General features: G+C 41.2%; 1 protein-coding gene across 1 annotated transcript; it reads right to left on the bottom strand.

Annotated features, from left to right (window-relative positions):
- Positions 1 to 1427: 1427 nt before the first annotated feature.
- Positions 1428 to 20544, bottom strand: LOC126236996 (protein takeout-like). Its single transcript, XM_049946721.1, has 6 exons — positions 20414 to 20544; positions 10971 to 11063; positions 7087 to 7231; positions 6358 to 6491; positions 4207 to 4356; positions 1428 to 1600 (listed from the first exon to the last, which is right to left on the bottom strand). Exons 1-6 carry the CDS (start codon positions 20478 to 20480, stop codon positions 1446 to 1448), a joined length of 744 nt encoding a protein of 247 aa, XP_049802678.1. The 5' UTR covers positions 20481 to 20544; the 3' UTR covers positions 1428 to 1445.
- Between the last annotated feature and the right edge of the window lies 1 nt (position 20545).

Here is a 20545-nt window from a genome sequence, read left to right as displayed (position 1 = left end):
ACTCTAAGAATACTGGTGTAAGTTACTGATTTGGCTTTAGTTAACAGCTAGTTGTAATATCGAAAGTGTTGTCCACTGAAGTCGACTTGTTGTATTTTCGAATGTTTGAAGCTGAAAGTCTCGTGATAGAAGGGGAAAATGGAAAAAGTAGCAATGAAGAAGCTGAAAAAACCTTTCTACAGAAAATATCCGGAGAAGACAGGCGACCTCCACCAAATATACCATACGATGCTATCTCCCATGGTAGATCACCACAATGCTGTAGGTAGAGGTACAAACAACCCCTGTCAAAGAAAATAAAAAATGCTATGTTCAAAATGTGGTATTCACCTTTGCCTAGAGAAGGATGTAAATTGCTTTCTGGTTTTTCAGAGGAATTTACCAAGATCAGTTGTATCTAAATGCACCACCTGCATATTGTTCTTTATATGATATCAGTATGGATATACTTTATACCATTTTTACGTATCTGAGACGATTACTATTGCGTACGAGTGTTTAATGACGTATTTTGTAAAAAAAATCACTTTTATCACGGCTTTCCATAGTAAGCGATTCTGTAAAAAGTGTTAATTATCAATAGCTTATTTTTCGTCCCCAACTACCTCCCAGATACGATGTTCAAAATATATGACGAATTTTTTAAGACAAATATGACAAATTTTAATTTTTCTCAAATGTGACATGAATATCTCCATGGGAAGGTGGTAAAGTGCAATTTTTTTCAGTTTTCAAAATAATTCAGTACTGAAATGATCTTGAGAAGTGTTTTGCTAACCGCAGTCCTTCGCCACAGAATCTTGGCGAGATGAGAACATCGTCGCAAGGAAAACGCCACGGACATCATGTGTTGATCATATTTATTGTCGTTAATAGCATCAAAGTGTTGCACTTTTTGCGTTAGTGTCATCGGTATCAACATCCAGGCTTCTAAACCTATTTGTGTTTCATACTGGATTTGTTGCCTAAGCTATTTTTCTTCTGTGTCTCGCTACCTTCTTCAGTAAACAGTAATAATTCACTTGGTTTTTGGAAAACTCGTGGAAAGGCCAATAAATTAATTTCAGCATTTGACTGTCGGAAAAATGGAAATAAAAGCTTTCTCTTAAAATTAATGCTCTTCATTCCTATGGCGAGACAACAATTTAGCTGAAAGCATGGGATCGAAAAACAATCTCGTGATCTTCATCTGATAAGCACAATAAATTTCACACTGTACTTTGAAAATGGTCTTTACAGTTCAATTCCTTTGTGTGTTCATAATTTCGCTCATTGTAAGAGTATGTTTCTTCTTCACACTCAACTGTATCAGATCTCATGGGCTGAGGACAGTCTTAGAATACATCTACAGTAACAGGATAATTGTCAGCTCAAAATATTACACTAAATTGTGTGGAGGAAATTTAAGAAAAAAATAGTCCGAGAAATAAGATAAATATAGTTTATTAATTTTTAGGGAACAGATCATCATAGGTGAAATGTGATGTAATGTTGTTGGCAATTCCAAGCAAAACTTCTGCTATCGTCTGCTCGGCAATGGGTTTGATGGTCGGCCAGAACTCCCCGGAATTCTCGTTCAGCGCCTGGTTTGTAGCTTCACCTAAACAGAACCATACAATTACTTTTCAGTTCGTACAAACTCTAGCGAAATATGTGCGGTGAAAAAGAGGAGTTGTCAATAGTGAATTTACATACATGGGAAAAAGGAGCGAGAGGTCTTATGAGATTGCTGGTGCAATTGGTGGATTTCTCGCCCATGCTCATTATGTAATTACTAGTACTCTAATTATTTTATAACATTATTGTTATCATCAACAGTATTTTTCAGATTCCATGCTGATCATCTCTCCATTAAACTGCACTTTCCCACATTGTGGAGCCTAACACTTTCTTTTCGTTGATGGATATTTCAGAAAAAAATCGGATAACAGCATATTTCAGCATAACATACCAAGAGCTTCCATCGTTGACGGTTTCAAGTATTGTGTTTTATGACACATTACAAAGTTATTAACTTCCCGTAAAATGGGTCTAAATTCTTGAAAGGGCCTTATATTTCACCTATGGGTGTCTAGGGTTTCTTTTTTCTGTTGCTGTTTCTGCGTTTAGTTAATTATCAAGTAGAAACAATTGATGTCACGTCACGGAACAGTTATATGCTATAAATAATGGTGATGTTGACTAGTTAGTCTCTGAGGTGTACACGTCCCTCTTTGTTCTCTTTGTTACTCCTTACTGTCGCATTTGTAACTCAATCTACCTGAGAACTAACGTGAGTGATGTAATTATGTTAAAGTGGTCACGTCTATCGCTTCAATTGGGGTAAAGTGGGACATAAATAAACCATTACTTATAATTAGTATCTATGCCATGACATGACACAATTCGTTTGTGCTTTATAATGGTGTAAACGCAGAAATTGCAGCACCAAAAATATGATCCTTAGCAGTTATAAGCAAAATATGACTTCCTTTCAGGAAGTTATTAACGTCAGTATTTGCTATTGTTGTGATAGAGCATAAACGTCGCTCTGTCTCACATTGGCATCTTTAGCATAGCGCATCGCACATTCACCTTCACTCATAATACTCAGCAACTCGAGAAAAAAACAGGAATCGAACAAAAAACGAACTTCACTGCCTCCGTTCGTGAGTCATAAGTGCGTTTGCTGACACACAACTAGAGAGAGTGGATAATTATAGTTCCCACGAAGCAGCTGCCATCTAGCGTGCAATTAAGACTCCTTTATTTGCACTTCCGCTGGAGTTAAAGCAGAGAGCTTGGCGAAGCAGTTGTAAGAGCAGCAGCCAAGAGCCGGAACCAAACCGCGGTTTTCGCATTGCGGCTCAGATACGGCACGTTTCCCCCAGTTGCTCCAAGTGAATGTTTTTGCTGAGGCATTACTCTGCGACGCCGTTTCAAATCTGCTTGGCAGAATTGAATCCCTCGGCATTTGGTAGACCAGAAATTTAGAAACGGAGCGAGGTGGAGTTGGGGTCGGCACACAGGACTCCTATTCTGGTGGTTCAAGTCCCTAACCAGCCCCCAAGATTTAGGCTACCATGATTTTACTAAATCGCTTGAGATAATTTCTGGGATGGATGTAGGCCGATTTCAAATCCATGCCTCGCCCAACCAGAAATTCTGACTCATCGCTAATGACCATCTCGTGACGAGATGTTAAAGCGTTATCTGCACCATAAAAATATTCGAAACCAGTCAAAAAATTTTAGTCGTAGGTGGAAACTAAAAGTAAGAGTGTCTTCCGTTGATGAAGTGATTTTCTCTATATATTGTAAACTGTATTCCCGCCAAATGGAAACTGTGCGAACCTCGTAGTAGGAAAAAGATCTTTATTCACTTAGATAGGAACGAACATCCACTACGATATCGGTCTCGTTTTCTCCATACCAAAAACAGCTACAGTATCAAAATTACTTACGTCGCTTCATCCTGCGGTAAGAAACAAATAAATGAAGCTTACAGATAAGTCTACTCCCTAAACGTTTCAGATGCTCACTCGTCAATCGTAATATCGATTTACTTCTCCCAAAACGTACACTAATGAGATTTCGAGCTATCCTTGTGAAACTTTGCATGTTTTATAGTGCTCTGAGTGTTACCGATTAAAATATTTCGAACAGCAATCTTCTGTCCAAAATCGATGTGTCCACCAATTTCTTACAAAAATCTTTTCCATCAGATCATCCATTTTATCCGCTGTTTAAGTTGTTCCATAGTTTTGTTCGCCTTCTCTTCTCTCCTCGATTGTTTCGCCAACTTCATTCTGCAGTGTAGGATTGCCACAAAAATGCTGTTTCTCGTTAAATGATGGCATTTTCACTGGCTCTTTGCCAGCATTGGTTTCCGTCTGACATCGAAATAAACCCTAAAGTACACCAGTGGTTCAAGAAAGAACACTGGATTGCTACATCTGCTAAAAGCGTTTCGTTAATTATTTTATGAACAGGAGTAGACTTAAAAGAACTATCTTTATATAATTCTGTATCGTTCTCTCTGATAGTTTTGATGTAATTACAGTTCATAACAAGTTTCGGCTTGTTCAGTTTGATAGATGTTCCCCACTTTCCTTTTGCTATACGTTGTCGCATGTTGCACTAGAAATTTATTGCAGTTACATAAAATTGGCTGATGATCACGACATAAAAGGGAAGTAAAATGATATCAAATAATTCTCGTACTTACCCAGCACTTTGTCTCCATTAAAGAGACCTTCCAAATGGACCTGTACATGTTTCACATCAATAGAAACTTCAGTGTTGTAGAAGTACAGGTAAGGAGACCCGTTTTTCTTCACAAGCTGACCCTTCAGAACAACATCGCCGCTGCATTCAGCTGCAATAAAGGAGGTGTAAATTACAACCAAACAAACTAAACAATATTAGCAAACATAATAATTACAATCTCAACGTATCGTTGTAAGTAACTTTATATAAATTAAAGTTCTTCGCGATTTATGGGTATTACGCTGTAGAAGTATACTGAACAAATTTTTAATTTTTTGCCGTCGGTAAAATGAGCCACTGAATAAATATTTAAAAACTTATTAGCTACCATCTTTGACGTATCTAGTGAATCTGTAAATGACTAAATAGAAGGGGACGAAGCTACCCTTTCCTTAGCAATGACCGAAGGCATCGCCTTGTTGATGTAGCTGTCATCTCTTGTCCCTCTGCACCTGATTCAGCAGCTCGTAATTACTGGTGTTAATTCCGTTGAATACAGTTGGCTCACTATGTGAGGTGCTGCGCCTCTCTCTTACTTTACTACGAAGTTCTTTTTCTTAAAAGACGTTTGTTATGAAGTCCTTAAGTAATATATGGGGTTCGTTACTTCAGTATTCATATTCTGTATGGTGTTAAACAACGTCCCTCGTTCTTTTAGTTTTCCCATTTGATTTTCCTTCAGTCAGTGTCGCTACTGTCGTTGTTCTCCATATCCACATGTCTATTGAGACGTTTCTTCTTTTTTTTCCTTGTTTCTTTAGAGTCCATCGTTCAGAACATCTACTGAAACCCAGCAAGCAAATGTTTCTGTAAATTAATTAATTCCATACGAAGGCGGTGTCCTTGTGGTTTGGGACCCTGGCACAAAGTCTGATAACAGCTCAAAGTACATCCAGTTTCTAAGAACGCATCCATGCTTTCGAAATTTTTCTCATAATATGGACATCAGTGTTTCGAATTTCGTCAAGCTTTCACCGTGCATGTTTAGTCATTATATTTTGGTTCCCTCATGTCACACGTATCATTAGAAGCAACATCAATCAGTTTTATAGAATAGGGCGATAATGTGCATATGTGCATGTAATATGAGTAATAACATTAGAGAATATTGTCGCGTCATATACGAGTAAGTTCGACAGTGGTAGAAAAAGTATTGGTGCTGCCTGTTTGTGGAGCGCAAAAATTTGCATGCAGTGAACGTGAACTAACTGAACAGTTGTGTGCCCATCAGCTGGTGAAACATGTTATGTTAAGAAAGTACTTCAATCAGAAAAGTAACTTAGACTTAAAGAAACAACAGAAAGAGCCTGGAAAACGACAGCTAAATCTTTTATGCTATGTGCCGCACAATGCCATCAAATTCTAATGACTACACCGCACAGAATACTATCTCAGATAAATTTCGTCTCATTTCACATAACAGTTAGCGAAACCGTAGGCTGTTGTTGACTTGTGTCAGTTCAGTAAATTGGTTTTAGCACTCTACTCACATTTACTTGAGACTTTTGTGTTCAACACAAGTTTCTAAATCGTTTAACATGACCATTTCAGTCTCAAAATATGGAATATCTTTGAAGTAATGGAGTTTAATTCCAGTGTTTGTTCTGTTGGTACTTCATGATTTTATGGCTTCAGTATCGACATACACACATCCGAAACGGTCATGAACTAGCACTGTGCACCAGACATGTTTCGAAAAATGTCATTTCTCTGTGCTTCTCTGTCTCAGGAAGAGCCTGCACGTAAGAGTGTCCTACATATATATCAGACCACATGCTGCAACAACCTGACAACACGATCGTTTCCCTCTCACGTGCGCAGTCTGTTATTTGAAGATTACTTCAGCGATACCAAATGCAAGGCTTGGTGAACTTAAGGAAATGGGATGTTGGAAACTTATTGCCGGCCGGGTGGCCGTGCGGTTCTAGGCGCTCCAGTCCGGAGCCGCGCTGCTGCTACGGTCGCAGGTTCGAATCCTGCCTCGGGCATGGGTGTGTGTAATGTCCTTAGGTTAGTCAGGTTTAAGTAGTTCTAAGTTCTAGGGGACTGATGACCACAGCAGTTGAGTCCCATAGTGCTCAGAGCCATTTGAACCAATTTTGAAACTTACTTGCGTTCGCAGTTAGTGGTCCTCTTCCCTTCAGCGTGATCGACAACAGCTTGGCATCGACGTCGTAGTCAGCTTCGAAGTACAGGCTAGGAATTTTTATCGCTGCGGAAAACTCGTGCTTTGGTATATCAGCTCTGTAACATATTTGTACTATTTTATCTCTTGTGTTTTAAAGACAATGAATGAAAATGAAAAAGCCTTTAATTTTTATTTATAGGACACACATTAATATCTGGAACATACATAGACAATGCTTAACTGCATTCATAAATAATCAATCTGTCTATGTGGTCATCACTCAAGGAGTTTTTTTACAGTGAAAAGTGCATTTATCTTTGTGTTTATCTTCGTTATGTTGATAATTTACATCAAGGAAATCAAACTAATTGTGACAAGTTCAAAAAGATCTCTAGTAAGACTTTAAGGGTCTAAGACTAGTGTAGAAAGGACTCAGATAAATGAGTAGATACATATTTAAAAACCTCCCAGAGTGTATTAAATATCTTAGAGGTGATGCAGGGGGAATTTAGGAACGAATTAAATAACTTCTTGTTAGGCAACTCTCTCTAACTCTTTGGGGAAAAAGTACGAGAGTATTATCAGAAACACACAGCTTAAAATTTAGCATATGTGATGCCTGTTACGGTTTCAACAATAAAGGATACTAGCTGAATGTGTCAAATTTGTACAAAACGTACGACTAGGAAAGTTACTAGGCTAGAAACGCACGTGATGCTGGTGATAGTGAAGTGGCTGGCCCCGTGGATTCTGACGTTGGTGCCCACCGCTCGGATGTTCTGTCCCTGGTTGGGGCTGATGGTCAGCTGGGGGATGTACAGGGGCTCCAGTTTGGGCACGTCCAGCTCCGGGATCCCTGCAACACGCAGCCACACCCATCTCTTTTCTGTTGTCACTTAAAACTAACTAAAATACAAAGAAATACTTCCAAATTACAGCTGCTTGCTTTGTGAGAAGCAGACAGCCGTTATAAATAGTTTGGCATTTTATGTACACTGATCAGTCAGAACGTAATGACCATCGAACTACTGTCGATATAAATCACTCTAGGCGATAGCAGCGTCCCCTGCTAGTGAGGGTGCTGTCCGTGTGTAGAATGGGGAAGACGCGCGATCTGTGTGAGTTTGACCGAGGGCTCACCGTGATGGCCAGGAAGCTCGGCACGAACATTTTGGAAACTGCACGACTTGTCGGGTGTTCAATGGTGAGTGTCTTAAACACGTGGCGAAACCATTACAGATGTCGGACGTAGTAGGCTGGACAGACTGCTGAAACAGGACAGGCGGCGAACTGTGGCGGAACTAACATAGACTTTAATGCTGGGCAGAGTACAGTGCACAGAACATGCCTAACGATGGGCCTCCGCAGTCGAAGACCCAGGCGAGTGCCAATGTTAACACCACGACATCGGCAACTATGACTGAAATGGGCACGTGACCATCGGCACCGGACGTTGGCGCAGTGCGTTGCATGGTCTGATGAATCCCTACACCTTCTTCATCACGCCGACGGGAGAGCGCGAATCTGTCGTCTTCTAGGGAACAGCTCCTTGACACCTGTACTGCGGGACGCCGACAAACTTGCGGCAACTCCATTATGATCTGGGGAACGGTTCACATGGGCATACACGCGTCCGGTGGAGCTCGTGCAAGGCACCAAGACGGGCAAGGAGTATCGTCCATTGGTTGCAGACAACGTACTCCCCTTCATGACAATCACGTTTTCCGACGACAGTGGCATTTTTCAATAATATAAATAAAGAACAGATACCATCTTAGTATATATACAGTTAAAGCACACCGGCCACTTGACCATCTTCTTCTTCTGTGCGAATGCACAAACAGTGCCCGAACTCTTACGGGAATCGGCAACGCGCCGCGAGTAATGAGTATAATGGGTGGGGGCACTACGAATGTAGTGCGGAACAATACGTTGAGAATGTGGGTTTCGCGGGACGCGTGCCAGAGATAAATCCCTGCAGTCGTGCTATGTGTCCTCGGCGGCTCAGATGGATAGAGCGTCTGCCGTGTAAGCAGGAGATCCCAGGTTCGAGTACCGGTCGGGGCACACATTTTCATCTGTCCCCGTTGACGTATGTCAACCTGTAAGCAGCTAAGGGTGTTCATTTCATTGTAATTTTTCAATAAGATAATGCGCCTTGTCACAATTCCAGAAGCGTGATGGAGTGGTTCGAGTAAAAGACTGTCGAGTTCCTGTTAATGTGCTGCCTCCACAACTTGCCCGATCTGAACCCGACCGAACACACCTGTGGTATTATTGAACGTGTCGTCAGAGTTCATCGCCCCCTTCCCCGCAATTCACAGGATTTAGATGACTTGTATGTGCAGATGTGGTGCCAACTCTCTCCAGCGACCTACCAAGGACTCATTGCTTCCATACCACGACGCGCTGCCGCTGTTATCCGTGCCAGAGGTGGACGTACCGGCTGTTAGGCAGGTAGTCATAATGTTCTGGATGATCAGTGTACAAAAACCAATGGGTAAAAATTTATAACCTATTTTTCTGAAGCCAACGGCAGCTTCTGTTAGCAGACGAGACACCGCTCTCCGCACATGAAGTAACAAGACCTCCAACGCGAGGACGAGAGACGTTGACCGCTATGTAAGCAGGGCGGGCGGGTAAACATGGGAAGTGTTTGCACCCGTAGTTCCCGTATTCTGTAGCTAAGCGATTCTGCAGAGGCGCTCGTTCAATTTCCCTTAGCAACTGAAACATACTGACACATGTAAACCTGTTGCAGCTGTGTTACACGTGTTGCATAAAAATTTTTAACACGTCTAGATTTCTACGGTTGTTATTAAGTGACTGGTTACAACCGTTAAATTAGATCATCTTCAGGCGGTGCTATGGTTGTCGCAGTAGCTCGTCACAGTTGTCTGATCAGAACTTGCCATACTGAAGTAAGGCTTGTGGTTGAAACTGAATGCGTTGTAACAATTATAGCGATCTTGGCGCACTATGCATTTAACTCACCTAGCGCTCTCCTAAAATTAGGTATGTTAAATATCTTGTGTTACAAGTGGCGTTCAATCGAGCGAAGAATCAGAGCATATGACCTAGTCGTAATCGGTCTAAAATTAGAAGAACGATTGGTTTCTAGACTGATTAGACGGTATACTGAAAATAAGTAAACTTTATCAAATAGCCCTGCGACTTTTCTATAGTACATCAGTATTGTTCCTTTTGTAGACTTTGCGTGGCACATGGGGCAGGGATCTGCTTCTCGGAGCCATTTCATTTCGTCACAGTGCTTGACGGTGACGCAGTGAAACCATTTATCGCATTCTTAGTTCCGTTTACAGTTCGCGTTCAATGATACACATGCTTATTGTGTACATTCTATAGTCACGGCACGAGCTCAAAAAATAATGTTAGTTTACGCTGGGATTTACTGGTTGAATCTTGAATTTTAAATTCTCAAAAAATTTATTTTGTGCTATTCTTCGTCAAATTATTTAAAATACCGTAAGGATGTCATTTGTTGTAGCCAAGTACCCTGGCCCTAGACATGACGAGAGACCCGATCTGTGGCCGACCTTCTGTAAACGAGGTTTCTGCCAGTCGAACTTACAGCGTGATTCCGTGATGATTTTACAAACTTTCTGGTATCACGGAGAAGGGTAAACGTATTAATTTGAAGTAAAAGACGCTGGTTTGGAAACGACCGACTTGAAAGTTACAAACGAAAATCGTTCTGATACCTCTGACAGTGGACCCTTCTACTGCAAGCTCTTTGCTTTACTTGTTTTGGAGGAGGTGTGTGAACCAAAAACAGAAAAAAATGTGAAGTGAACACTGACTGTAAAGTGTGTACCCAGAACACTTGTTCATGTTTGCTACTGTGAAACACATCTCTTCTACTGAACAAGTATTCATTTTAGAGTCCATGTTGACTACATATTTTTTCTTGTTTTGGACCATATTACATCCTCCCAGAATGTGGAAAGCAAAGAGCGTGCAGTATAACAGGTCCGCTGTCAGAGGTACCAGAACAATTTTCATTTATTTATTTCTACTCGGTCGTTTCTGGACAATGGTCCCTTGCCCCAGGTTGATACATTTACCCTCCTACATCATCCCTGAAAATCTGTAACATCATCAAGGAATCATCCTGCATATTTAATTGCTACAGACTTTCGACAGGTACGAATGTTCAGCTATTCCAAGAACCACGGATTTATTAAAACATACTCGCATACCTCAAACTGCAAAGTAACTCAATTATTTCTGCAATATTTGAAGATACTTTTTAAAGAATAAGAGGCAGCGGTTGTAAGGACTCGCGGAGTTCTACGGGGCCAGAGTAAAATTAGAGCAAAAACCGAAGCTCTGTTCACGTTTGAGATTTCGTACGCTACAAAATACTACTACGTCCGATAATTCTAACGTCAAGGGTCTGTTTCTGTTTATCAGATGACCATGTACGAACAGTAAGCCACTGTGAGTCACGAACACGTGCGACACTCGTATCGTGTGGAGCACGACAGCAGCTTGGAGGGCCTTAGCCGGCATACAGCAGCCCGTACCTACGCTTGAACATAGGGAAGGCTGCCCTTGCAGTCAGTGTTACTTACCCTCCGCCAGCTTTGGCTTCAGCTTTTCCACTGCATTCTTGATGCAGTTGTTTATGTCTGGGTCATTCCTTTTGCAGACAGGGATGTAGCTGGCTGCAATAAAAAAGAACAAAAACATTATAAACGATACTTCATTCATTTTACAGTTAATATTATAACTCCCTCCTTGATTACTGTAAGTAACAGTGGTGTTGTTTCTAACTCTGTCACATACATAATCAGCCTTACAAGTACACTTCGATAAAGATGTTAGTGTGCTACAGCATTTATAACTGTCTTTGACGTTCTTCTCACTTTCCTCATTTTTTTCCGTGTTCATTTTACAAGTATCCGAAAAGACCGCAACGCAACGTATCGGTTTATTGTATTGTCAGCCACAAAACTGCTGTCTAGCCTCACTTCAAATTCCAGTGGCTATGCAATTGCTTTAACTTTTTCGTTTCTTTTTAAAGTAACTTATTGCCTTTAGGGCACTATATCTGCCCATGGAAACTTACACGAAGTGGTCTAATTACAATATTTATCTATGTCCAAGAACTTTTTTTGTTCAGTTATGTAAGTTTAATAACGTGTGTCTGAGAGTGGTACTTGAAACCGAGAGAAGGCTACAATTTGAGGAAATAAACTTTCCACAGCTACACCTATTCTAATACTCATTTTGCCATGGCCAGTTTCAAGGCTAAGGCTTCATTATCAGATGGCCTCGCTCGTTGGAACCAAAAAATGAGCTGCATCGCGATATCTGGCGTTGCAGAAGTAAATCATACCTGACGCCATGCATTTATATCTTAATTTTTAATTACTTTTATACTTTTATTACTATTTTTTAAATTTAATCCCTAAATAAAGACTCAGAAGAACTTCTCTAAAAGAAAGTGAAGATCACGAAAAAAAGTGGTTCAGAAGTAGTCTTGCGAATAGAAAGAATTTGAAAGGAGGAGGAGGGTGTTAAACCCTGTCTGTTTCTCCGTTCAAATTCTGTTTAGGCAAATTTCGGAATTGTTCTTCTCAACAAAACCATAGCCAACCTCCTGACCGGTCTCCGACCATCTCAGCTAGCGATCCATCGCCAACCACCTCGACGTCAACGAGACGGTACACTCTACGTTTCCTATCACATTTTCTTGATTCAAGAAAATTATTCTCCTGGATTGGTATGAAAAATGGTTGACATAAGTAAATAAACTGCGAAAAGTTGGGTGCTTGCATCGATCTATTCCAACAAGGCAGTGAATATCCTATTACAAACTACTATGGAAAGAGTTTCATTTGTAACTGAAGTCATTTCCTTTTACTTATCGCACCTAAATATGATTATATAATGTGCACTAAAGATCCCTCATTTCGGTTCAGAACGTAGGAAATGTTCTCGAGAGAGTTAAGGAAGCTAAGTTCGCGACGCAGCTAAGTCCTGAGAGGCCCCTGACCTGGCGATTCCACGATCTTCCGGGTACCTCCGACTTCGTGACCCTGAGCGGGGGACTTCACGCCAGAGTGCTCTCGAGCCGCCTGACACTACTCGACTGTGCTGTGGAAAACAACCGCTCTCGCTGCAACTTGGCGTCTCTCCCCCTCTCGACTCTACTGCGCATAGGCAGGCCGAAGAGTTGGTTAGTTTCACGGGAAGCCTGTCTTTCACTAAAAAGAAAGACCGCGCTTCCTGCAACGAGATTTCTTGGTAGTTTATTTCAGAGAATGTCGATTGCAGTTATCATGTTGAGTGTCCTTTTCTGCTCTCGGAGAAAGAGGTGTGCCCTGTAGAATGAATAATGTGATTTCTTTGATGGTCTTCATGCAAATGTTTACTATGATTTGACATTTCGTTCACATATTTTCTTGCTGTACATGTGTCTAAGGTGGTGTGTAACACAGGCTGACGAAAGCATTGATAGCAGCGGAACCTGGAAATGGCATAATACCAAGCAACGTTAGAAAAATGTAATCAAGTTTGTTGTATACAAGCACGATTCTTCTTCGCTGCAATCTAAAATGCGTGCAATGTTTTCTTTTTATTTTCAGTGCTTTCGTTATTACCGTATCAGCTCACTACAGTTTCTTAGGCCATCATTCCCAGCTGAGAAATCCAAGGTCGTCTCGGCCCAGCCTCCGATTGAACTTAAGTATGCGTGAATCTTATGTAGATATTTTGTTTATCCTGTAACGCTACAAAACTATAATACTGACTCGATGTATTAAGACTATTTGTTCCCTAAATATAACTGAATTAATATCAAACTATAACAGCAGATTCTCGCCATGTGCATTGCCCTGTTAATTGACTGCCTTGCGTATAAACAGGGTACTTTTGTGTAGTCAATAATTCTATTGCAGTTAATGAATGACGTTGGTCTAGATACATCCGATAGTTATTGGACGCATGCAAGTGTAATTTATGTCTTTTTTACATACCTAAGGATGCTACTAGCTTTATTAAAGTGACGTAGATTTATTGTGCCAAATCATGATTTTTCTAAATTGGCGGATCCGTTTTGTATATTCCTAATACGACCCAAATGAGAATAAAAATTCGTTCTACGGAATTTGAAACTGAAGAAACTAAAAAAAGGTGGGAATTTAAGGAGATGGGACCTGGATAAGCTGAAAGAACCAGAGGTTGTAGAGAGTTTCAGGAAGAGCATAAGGGAACAATTGACAGGAATGGGGGAAAGAAATACAGTAGAAGAAGAATGGGTAGCTCTGAGGGATGAAGTGGTGAAGGCAGCAGACGATCAAGTAGGTAAAAAGACTAGGGCTAGTAGAAATCCTTGGGTAACAGAAGAAATATTGAATTTAATTGATGAAAGGAGAAAATATAAAAATGCAGTAAATGAAGCAGGCAAAAAGGAATACAAACGTCTCAAAAATGAGATCGACAGGAAGTGCAAAATGGCTAAGCAGGGATGGCTAGAGGACAAATGTAAGGATGTAGAGGCTTATCTCACTAGGGGTAAGATAGATACTGCCTACAGGAAAATTAAAGAGACCTTTGGGGAGAAGAGAACCACTTGTATGAATATCAAGAGCTCAGATGGCAACCCAGTTCTAAGCAAAGAAGGGAAAGCAGAAAGGTGGAAGGAGTATATAGAGGGTTTATACAAGGGCGATGTACTTGAGGACAATATTATGGAAATGGAAGAGGATGTAGATGAAGACGAAATGGGAGATAAGATACTGCGTGAAGAGTTTGACAGAGCACTGAAAGACCTGAGTCGAAACAAGGCCCCGGGAGTAGACAACATTCCATTAGAACTACTGATGGCCTCGGGAGAGCCAGTCATGACAAAACTCTACCATCTGGTGAGCACGATGTATGAGACAGGCGAAATACCCTCAGACTTCAAGAAGAATATAATAATTCCAATCCCAAAGAAAGCAGGTGTTGACAGATGTGAAAATTACCGAACTATCAGTTTAATAAGTCACAGCTGCAAAATACTAACGCGAATTCTTTACAGACGAATGGAAAAACTGGTAGAAGCCGACCTCGGGGAAGATCAGTTTGGATTCCGTAGAAATGTTGGAACACGTGAGGCAATACTGACCTTACGACTTATCTTGGAAGAGAGATTAAGAAAAGGCAAACCTACGTTTCTAGCATTTGTAGACTTAGAGAAAGCTTTTGACAATGTTGACTGGAATACTCTCTTTCAAATTCTGAAGGTGGCAGGGGTAAAATACAGGGAGCGAAAGGCTATTTACAATTTGTACAGAAACCAGATGGCAGTTATAAGAGTCGAGGGGCATGAAAGGGAAGCAGTGGTTGGGAAAGGAGTAAGACAGGGCTGTAGCCTCTCCCCGATGTTATTCAATCTGTATATTGAGCAAGCAGTAAAGGAAACAAAAGAAAAATTCGGAGTAGGTATTAAAATTCATGGAGAAGAAGTAAAAACTTTGAGGTTCGCCGATGACATTGTAATTCTGTCAGAGACAGCAAAGGACTTGGAAGAGCAGTTGAACGGAATGGACAGTGTCTTGAAAGGAGGATATAAGATGAACATCAACAAAAGCAAAACGAGGATAATGGAATGTAGTCAAATTAAGTCGGGTTATGCTGAGGGAATTAGATTAGGAAATGAGACACTTAAAGTAGTAAAGGAGTTTTGCTATTTAGGGAGTAAAATAACCGATGATGGTCGAAGTAGAGAGGATGTAAAATGTAGACTGGCAATGGCAAGGAAAGCGTTTCTCAAGAAGAGAAATTTGTTAACATCGAATATAGATTTAGGTGTCAGGAAGTCGTTTCTGAAAGTATTTGTATGGAGTGTAGCCATGTATGGAAGTGAGACATGGACGATAACTAGTTTGGACAAGAAGAGAATAGAAGCTTTTGAAATGTGGTGCTACAGAAGAATGCTGAAGATAAGGTGGGTAGATCACGTAACTAATGAGGAGGTATTGAATAGGGTTGGGGAGAAGAGAAGTTTGTGGCACAACTTGACTAGAAGAAGGGATCGGTTGGTAGGACATGTTTTGAGGCATCAAGGGATCACAAATTTAGCATTGGAGGGCAGCGTGGAGGGTAAAAATCGTAGAGGGAGACCAAGAGATGAATACACTAAGCAGATTCAGAAGGATGTAGGTTGCAGTAGGTACTGGGAGATGAAGAAGCTTGCACAGGATAGAGTAGCATGGAGAGCTGCATCAAACCAGTCTCAGGACTGAAGACCACAACAACAACAACTACGGAATTACCTTAGAAATATTTATTTATTCTGTGCCATATATTCTATACTCTTATTACATTCTACACACAATTCTTGGTTGTGATTATTTAGGAGTTTATGGCACTCAATTTAGGTAATGTTCACGTTTTCGTAAACTTTCACGAAGCACATGTTATTAATTAGAGATGCAGAGCACCATAATAAGAAAGTCAATAAAATACAGTTTGTTATAGGAAAAACAAAAAATTGGCGTTGATTGTTACTAATTTTTTATTAACCATACCATGCCTTTTTAAAGTGATAGCTATAACAACATAAATTACTTAAAGATCATTTTAAGAAGGAATATATTCTGTTCTGGAAATATTTTATAAAAAACAAAAGGCTAGACTACTACAGGACTGTGGGTTCAGGAAACAGAAAATCGTTTTATTCTACTGTTCATATATAACTTCCGCCATCATCGGATGTTAACATTTACTTTCCAAAAGTATTTTTTTCCCTCTACACATTAATCTATAAGCCATCTTTGACGCAAGAAAGAAAGAAATCCTATATACATAGAAAGTTTCGTTGTCTCACAGCTAGAAATGCAGCATGTACATTTTTGACAATGCGTCAATTTTTCAGCAATACCTTCGCTAGTGAATAAACTACACGTATAGAGACTATGACTTAACATAAATTATATGTGGTAAAGCGCTAAGCGAATTCAATAATTCAAAAGGTAATTGTATCCTCATTTCTATATCAGTCCTGTACTACATTGAAACACGAATTGTGGCAAGGTAAGTTCACGGAATCAGTAGTAATAGCCAGAACTTCGAACCTTAGGTTAAAACTGAAGGTGAAATCAGCGCGCGTGTACTTTACGTCAGAACCGGTTCCCACGCGTTCAAGGCACCTACCTCGCGTCCTTAAAATCTCTAGGTCCAGACCAAACCGGCTGCTTGCTTCCGCAAATCATACTCCGTTTCTTTTCTTCTGGCGTTCCTTGGTGGCACAAATCAAACATCTACTGATCCGTGCAAGTGAATTGCAGCTATATTGTCACAAAAGGCCCGTCATATACTGTTATTGTATTATTAATGACATACTGAGATCGATATTTTTCTCTTCGAATGACTTTACGCTTTCTTTGGTACTACATAGCGTGTGGTAGGGCAATATGAAGCGACGTATGGGTCAGCGAATTCGAACAATTACTTCTGGTGCGGGACGGCACTTGAAAAAAAAAAAAAAAAAAAAAGAACATTCCTTATTTATATACACGAATTTGTAGTGACGTATCAGCTTGCGAGTATTGTACAGCTGCTCGCCATGTGATACTAGGGCTGCTGCGAACGCGACAGAGATTCTTACGTACTTAACAGTGTCTTTCTCTAGAATAACAGAGTTGTCTTCGGAGCATCATACGTCGCTCAGCTGGTCGCAGTAAGTGTCATTCAAGTACTGAAATAAATATTGCAATTCCACAGAAAATGTAGCTTGCAAACGTCAAATTTACAATACTGTAGAAGTAAGTTGAAGAAGTAGTAAGTAAACAAGAAAGATGTTGAAGAGTATTGCAAGAAAGGACGACCAGTATGGATTGAAGGAAATGCAGGAACAACAAAAGTGATGAGAATAAGCAAGAAGGAAGCGTAAGAGTCTTTGACGGAAAAAAGATAAAACAATTAAAATCTTTTCTGTACCTAGGAAGTTTAATGATATGGTACGGAAACTACAAAAAAGTGGGCAGTATATCTTTGGGAAAGACAGTATCTGAAAAGATGAAGCAGTTCCTAAAAGCTAGACGATTACCGATGGAGTTGAGGAAAAGCTTTGTTAAATGTAGCGTCTAGAACGTACCGTTATACAGTAGTCAACCATGGACAGCTAAAATGACACAAGAAAGACATACAGAAAATTTTGAAATGTGGCTATAGAGAAGAATGCTTAACGTGAAGTGGGCTGACTTATTTAAGAACGAAGTATTAGTGAATCTTGGCCGGAAATTCGTAGGAATGGGCTGCAACAAACAATTATAGAAGGAAAAGTGGAAGGAGTGAGAGGAAGAGGTAGATATAGAATTTGATTGATGAACTACATTAGAAGTGAACGAAGACAGAAACAGACGAAGGAAGATGCTGAGAACTGCTGAGAACGGGAAACGACGGAGAGCCTCCAGTTGAAAACCGTCCTAAGACAAGTACGCTAAAGAATAATAGTCAGAAGAAGAAAAAAAGGTAAGTGGAATGCCTAGAGCGAAAATTGAGGTGCTGCTGAATTGCAATCGTACCTGGCTTTATTGAGCAGCAGCTAAATGGAACAGAGTGCAGTGACGTCACACGGATTACAACATATTTTCTAACGTCCCAGCAGTCTCGTAGCCTACCTCATAATGTGATTGCAGAAGAACAGTTCCTTCGATGAGACTCGTGGTGATCGGTCAAGCTGTGAAACAAGAGCGAGAGTCTTAACAAATTTATGTGCATGAAAACATTTCTCCAGACTGGCTGCCATAACGCGGATTAAAGTATCGCTTTATTTAGCTTCAATTTATCCCACATAGCAAGAGCGGCAGAATGTTGTCATCCAGGCCGTGCAGCCCTGGCAGCTCATTCAGTCCAAGCTCTTCAACGCCGCATACATTAAATCTGTTGCGGATTACAGTGCCACGTTACCATGTCGAAAAGTAGCTTAGTTCCACTGTCCATCAGATGCTGTGCCGAGAATCACCGAAGTTGAATGAAAATGTTGTTAGTTTGGATGGAACTTTACCAGCGTTCAAATGTATGTCATTAATATACTGTTGAGTTCACCCGGACATGCATTAACCTACGTTTTGTAGCTGCCCTAGGAAAATTACGTGAATTACGTTATCGTTGGGCAGGCACGGAACTTCAGTGACTTTATGTTTCGCGTTGATTTTGGCTGAACGCAAGAACTGGTATATTTTATGCTTGCATTGAATGGTGCAGGCTCAACCTTAACGCACGTAAATGGAACATATTGTACATGCATAGGCAAAGAAATTCACTGACTTACAAGTACAGTATTGACAGCAAACTGCTGGAAACAGTACCCACCGTAAAATATTTAGGAGTCAGTATGGAGCGCCTTAAGTGGACTGACTGTATAAAGCAAATATTAGGAAAAGCCTATGTCAGAATGAGATTCATAGGAAGAATCTTAAGGAAATGTAGCTCATCCACGAAGGAAGTAGCTTACAAGGCACTTGTTCGACCGATTCTTGAGTACTCTTCATCAATCTGGGATCCTTACTAGGTAGAACTGATAGAAGGGATAGAGAAGATCCAACGAAGAGCAGCGCGTTTCGTCACAGGATCGTTTAGGCGTCGCGAGAGCGTTACCGGGATGCTGAATAAACTCAATGGCAGACGTTACAAGAGAGGCGTTGTACATCACGCAGAGATTTACTATTGAAATTTGGAGAGAGAACGTTCCGGGAAGAGTCGAACAACACATTACTTCCTCCCGAGTGCCGGCCGTAGTGGTCGTGCGGTTCTAGGCGCTACAGTCTGGAGCCGAGCGACCGCTCCGGTCGCAGGTTCGAATCCTGCCTCGGGCATGGATGTGTGTGATGTCCTTAGGTTAGTTAGGTTTAATTAGTTCTAAGTTCTAGGCGACTGATGACCTCAGAAGTTAAGTCGCATAGTGCTCAGAGCCATTTGAACCATTTTCCTCCCGAGTACATCTCGCGAAATGACCACGACCACCATTCGTGAGTGGAAAAAGAAAGTGGGTATCACTTAGTGCCACCAGAAGTACCCTCCGCTATTCACTATTTCGTGGCTTGCGGGGTATGATATAGACAGATACATAGGTGCACCAGTGCTATTCATTTTCGAAATTGTTACATTTTAGATTATGAATTCACACTTTCGGTTGAGCTGGACTTTGACAAGCAAGTCTGAAAATAAGCTTGTGTAATTTCCACAAAGATCGTGTGAATTACATTCTATCAGTACTACAGGTGCGTGAATTATGCAGTAATATAATAGTAAAGAAATGTAGTTACCGTCTTGTGACTGGTCGTCTAGCGGATAGATGGCTAGACTTCAGCCCTCGAAGTTAAGGGTTCAGTACCGTATAGAGACGGAGATGTTTCCTCGTTCGCGTCCCTCCAGGACGGTTTCAGATCCACTCAGCCTGCGACCAAGTGAATACCGGGGATCTTTCCCAGGGCTAAAAGGCAGGTTGGGTGATGGGCTGGCCATCCTCCCCCTCCTAGTGCCACGACGAAGAGAGGCTGTATGTATAGTCACACGCCACAAACGTTAGCTTTACTTCTTTTAGTTACTGTGCTAAGGGTCCAGATGTATACAGACAGAGGACCACACTAACAACCAAGAGAGCGCGTCACAGAAATGCTGGAAAGCCTGAACGGGCAGGCAGTTGAAGGTAAACGCCAGTTATGGCACGAAAGCCCACTTACAACACTGCAGGAACCAATACTGAGGAATCGAGGAATAGGCTGCAGGTCTATACGTATCGCTCCAGTATATACAACGAAGGTAAGATTATGTTCAATACAGTGCGTACACAGGAATTGTAGGCATCTTTCCAGCGTTCCAAACGCTAAAGGAAAGGTAAGAAACACTCCTAGGTGGTTCTATGCGAAGTATCCTCCGCCATGAGTGGTTAGCAAAGTAGATGAAGATCTCTGAAGGGTTCAAATCACAACACGGGGCCGGCATTAATGTAGAGCCCCCCGTGGAGTTGGTTCCCACCGAGCGTGCTAATGTTTCGCGAGCACAGAGCAGAGATACTCACGGATGCTGCCTGCGACGGCAACGGCGACGGCAGCGGCGAACGCCAGCAGGACTCGCACCGGGGCCATTGCGGTGGGCAGTACAGTGCAGAGCCGTGGCCGGCCGCCGCTTTATATTGCGCGCCACAAGGACA

The sequence above is a fragment of the Schistocerca nitens genome, chromosome 2 (assembly GCF_023898315.1).
Source record: "Schistocerca nitens isolate TAMUIC-IGC-003100 chromosome 2, iqSchNite1.1, whole genome shotgun sequence".
Classification (NCBI taxonomy): domain Eukaryota; kingdom Metazoa; phylum Arthropoda; class Insecta; order Orthoptera; family Acrididae; genus Schistocerca; species Schistocerca nitens.
This window is presented reverse-complemented; position numbering and strand designations above follow the sequence as displayed.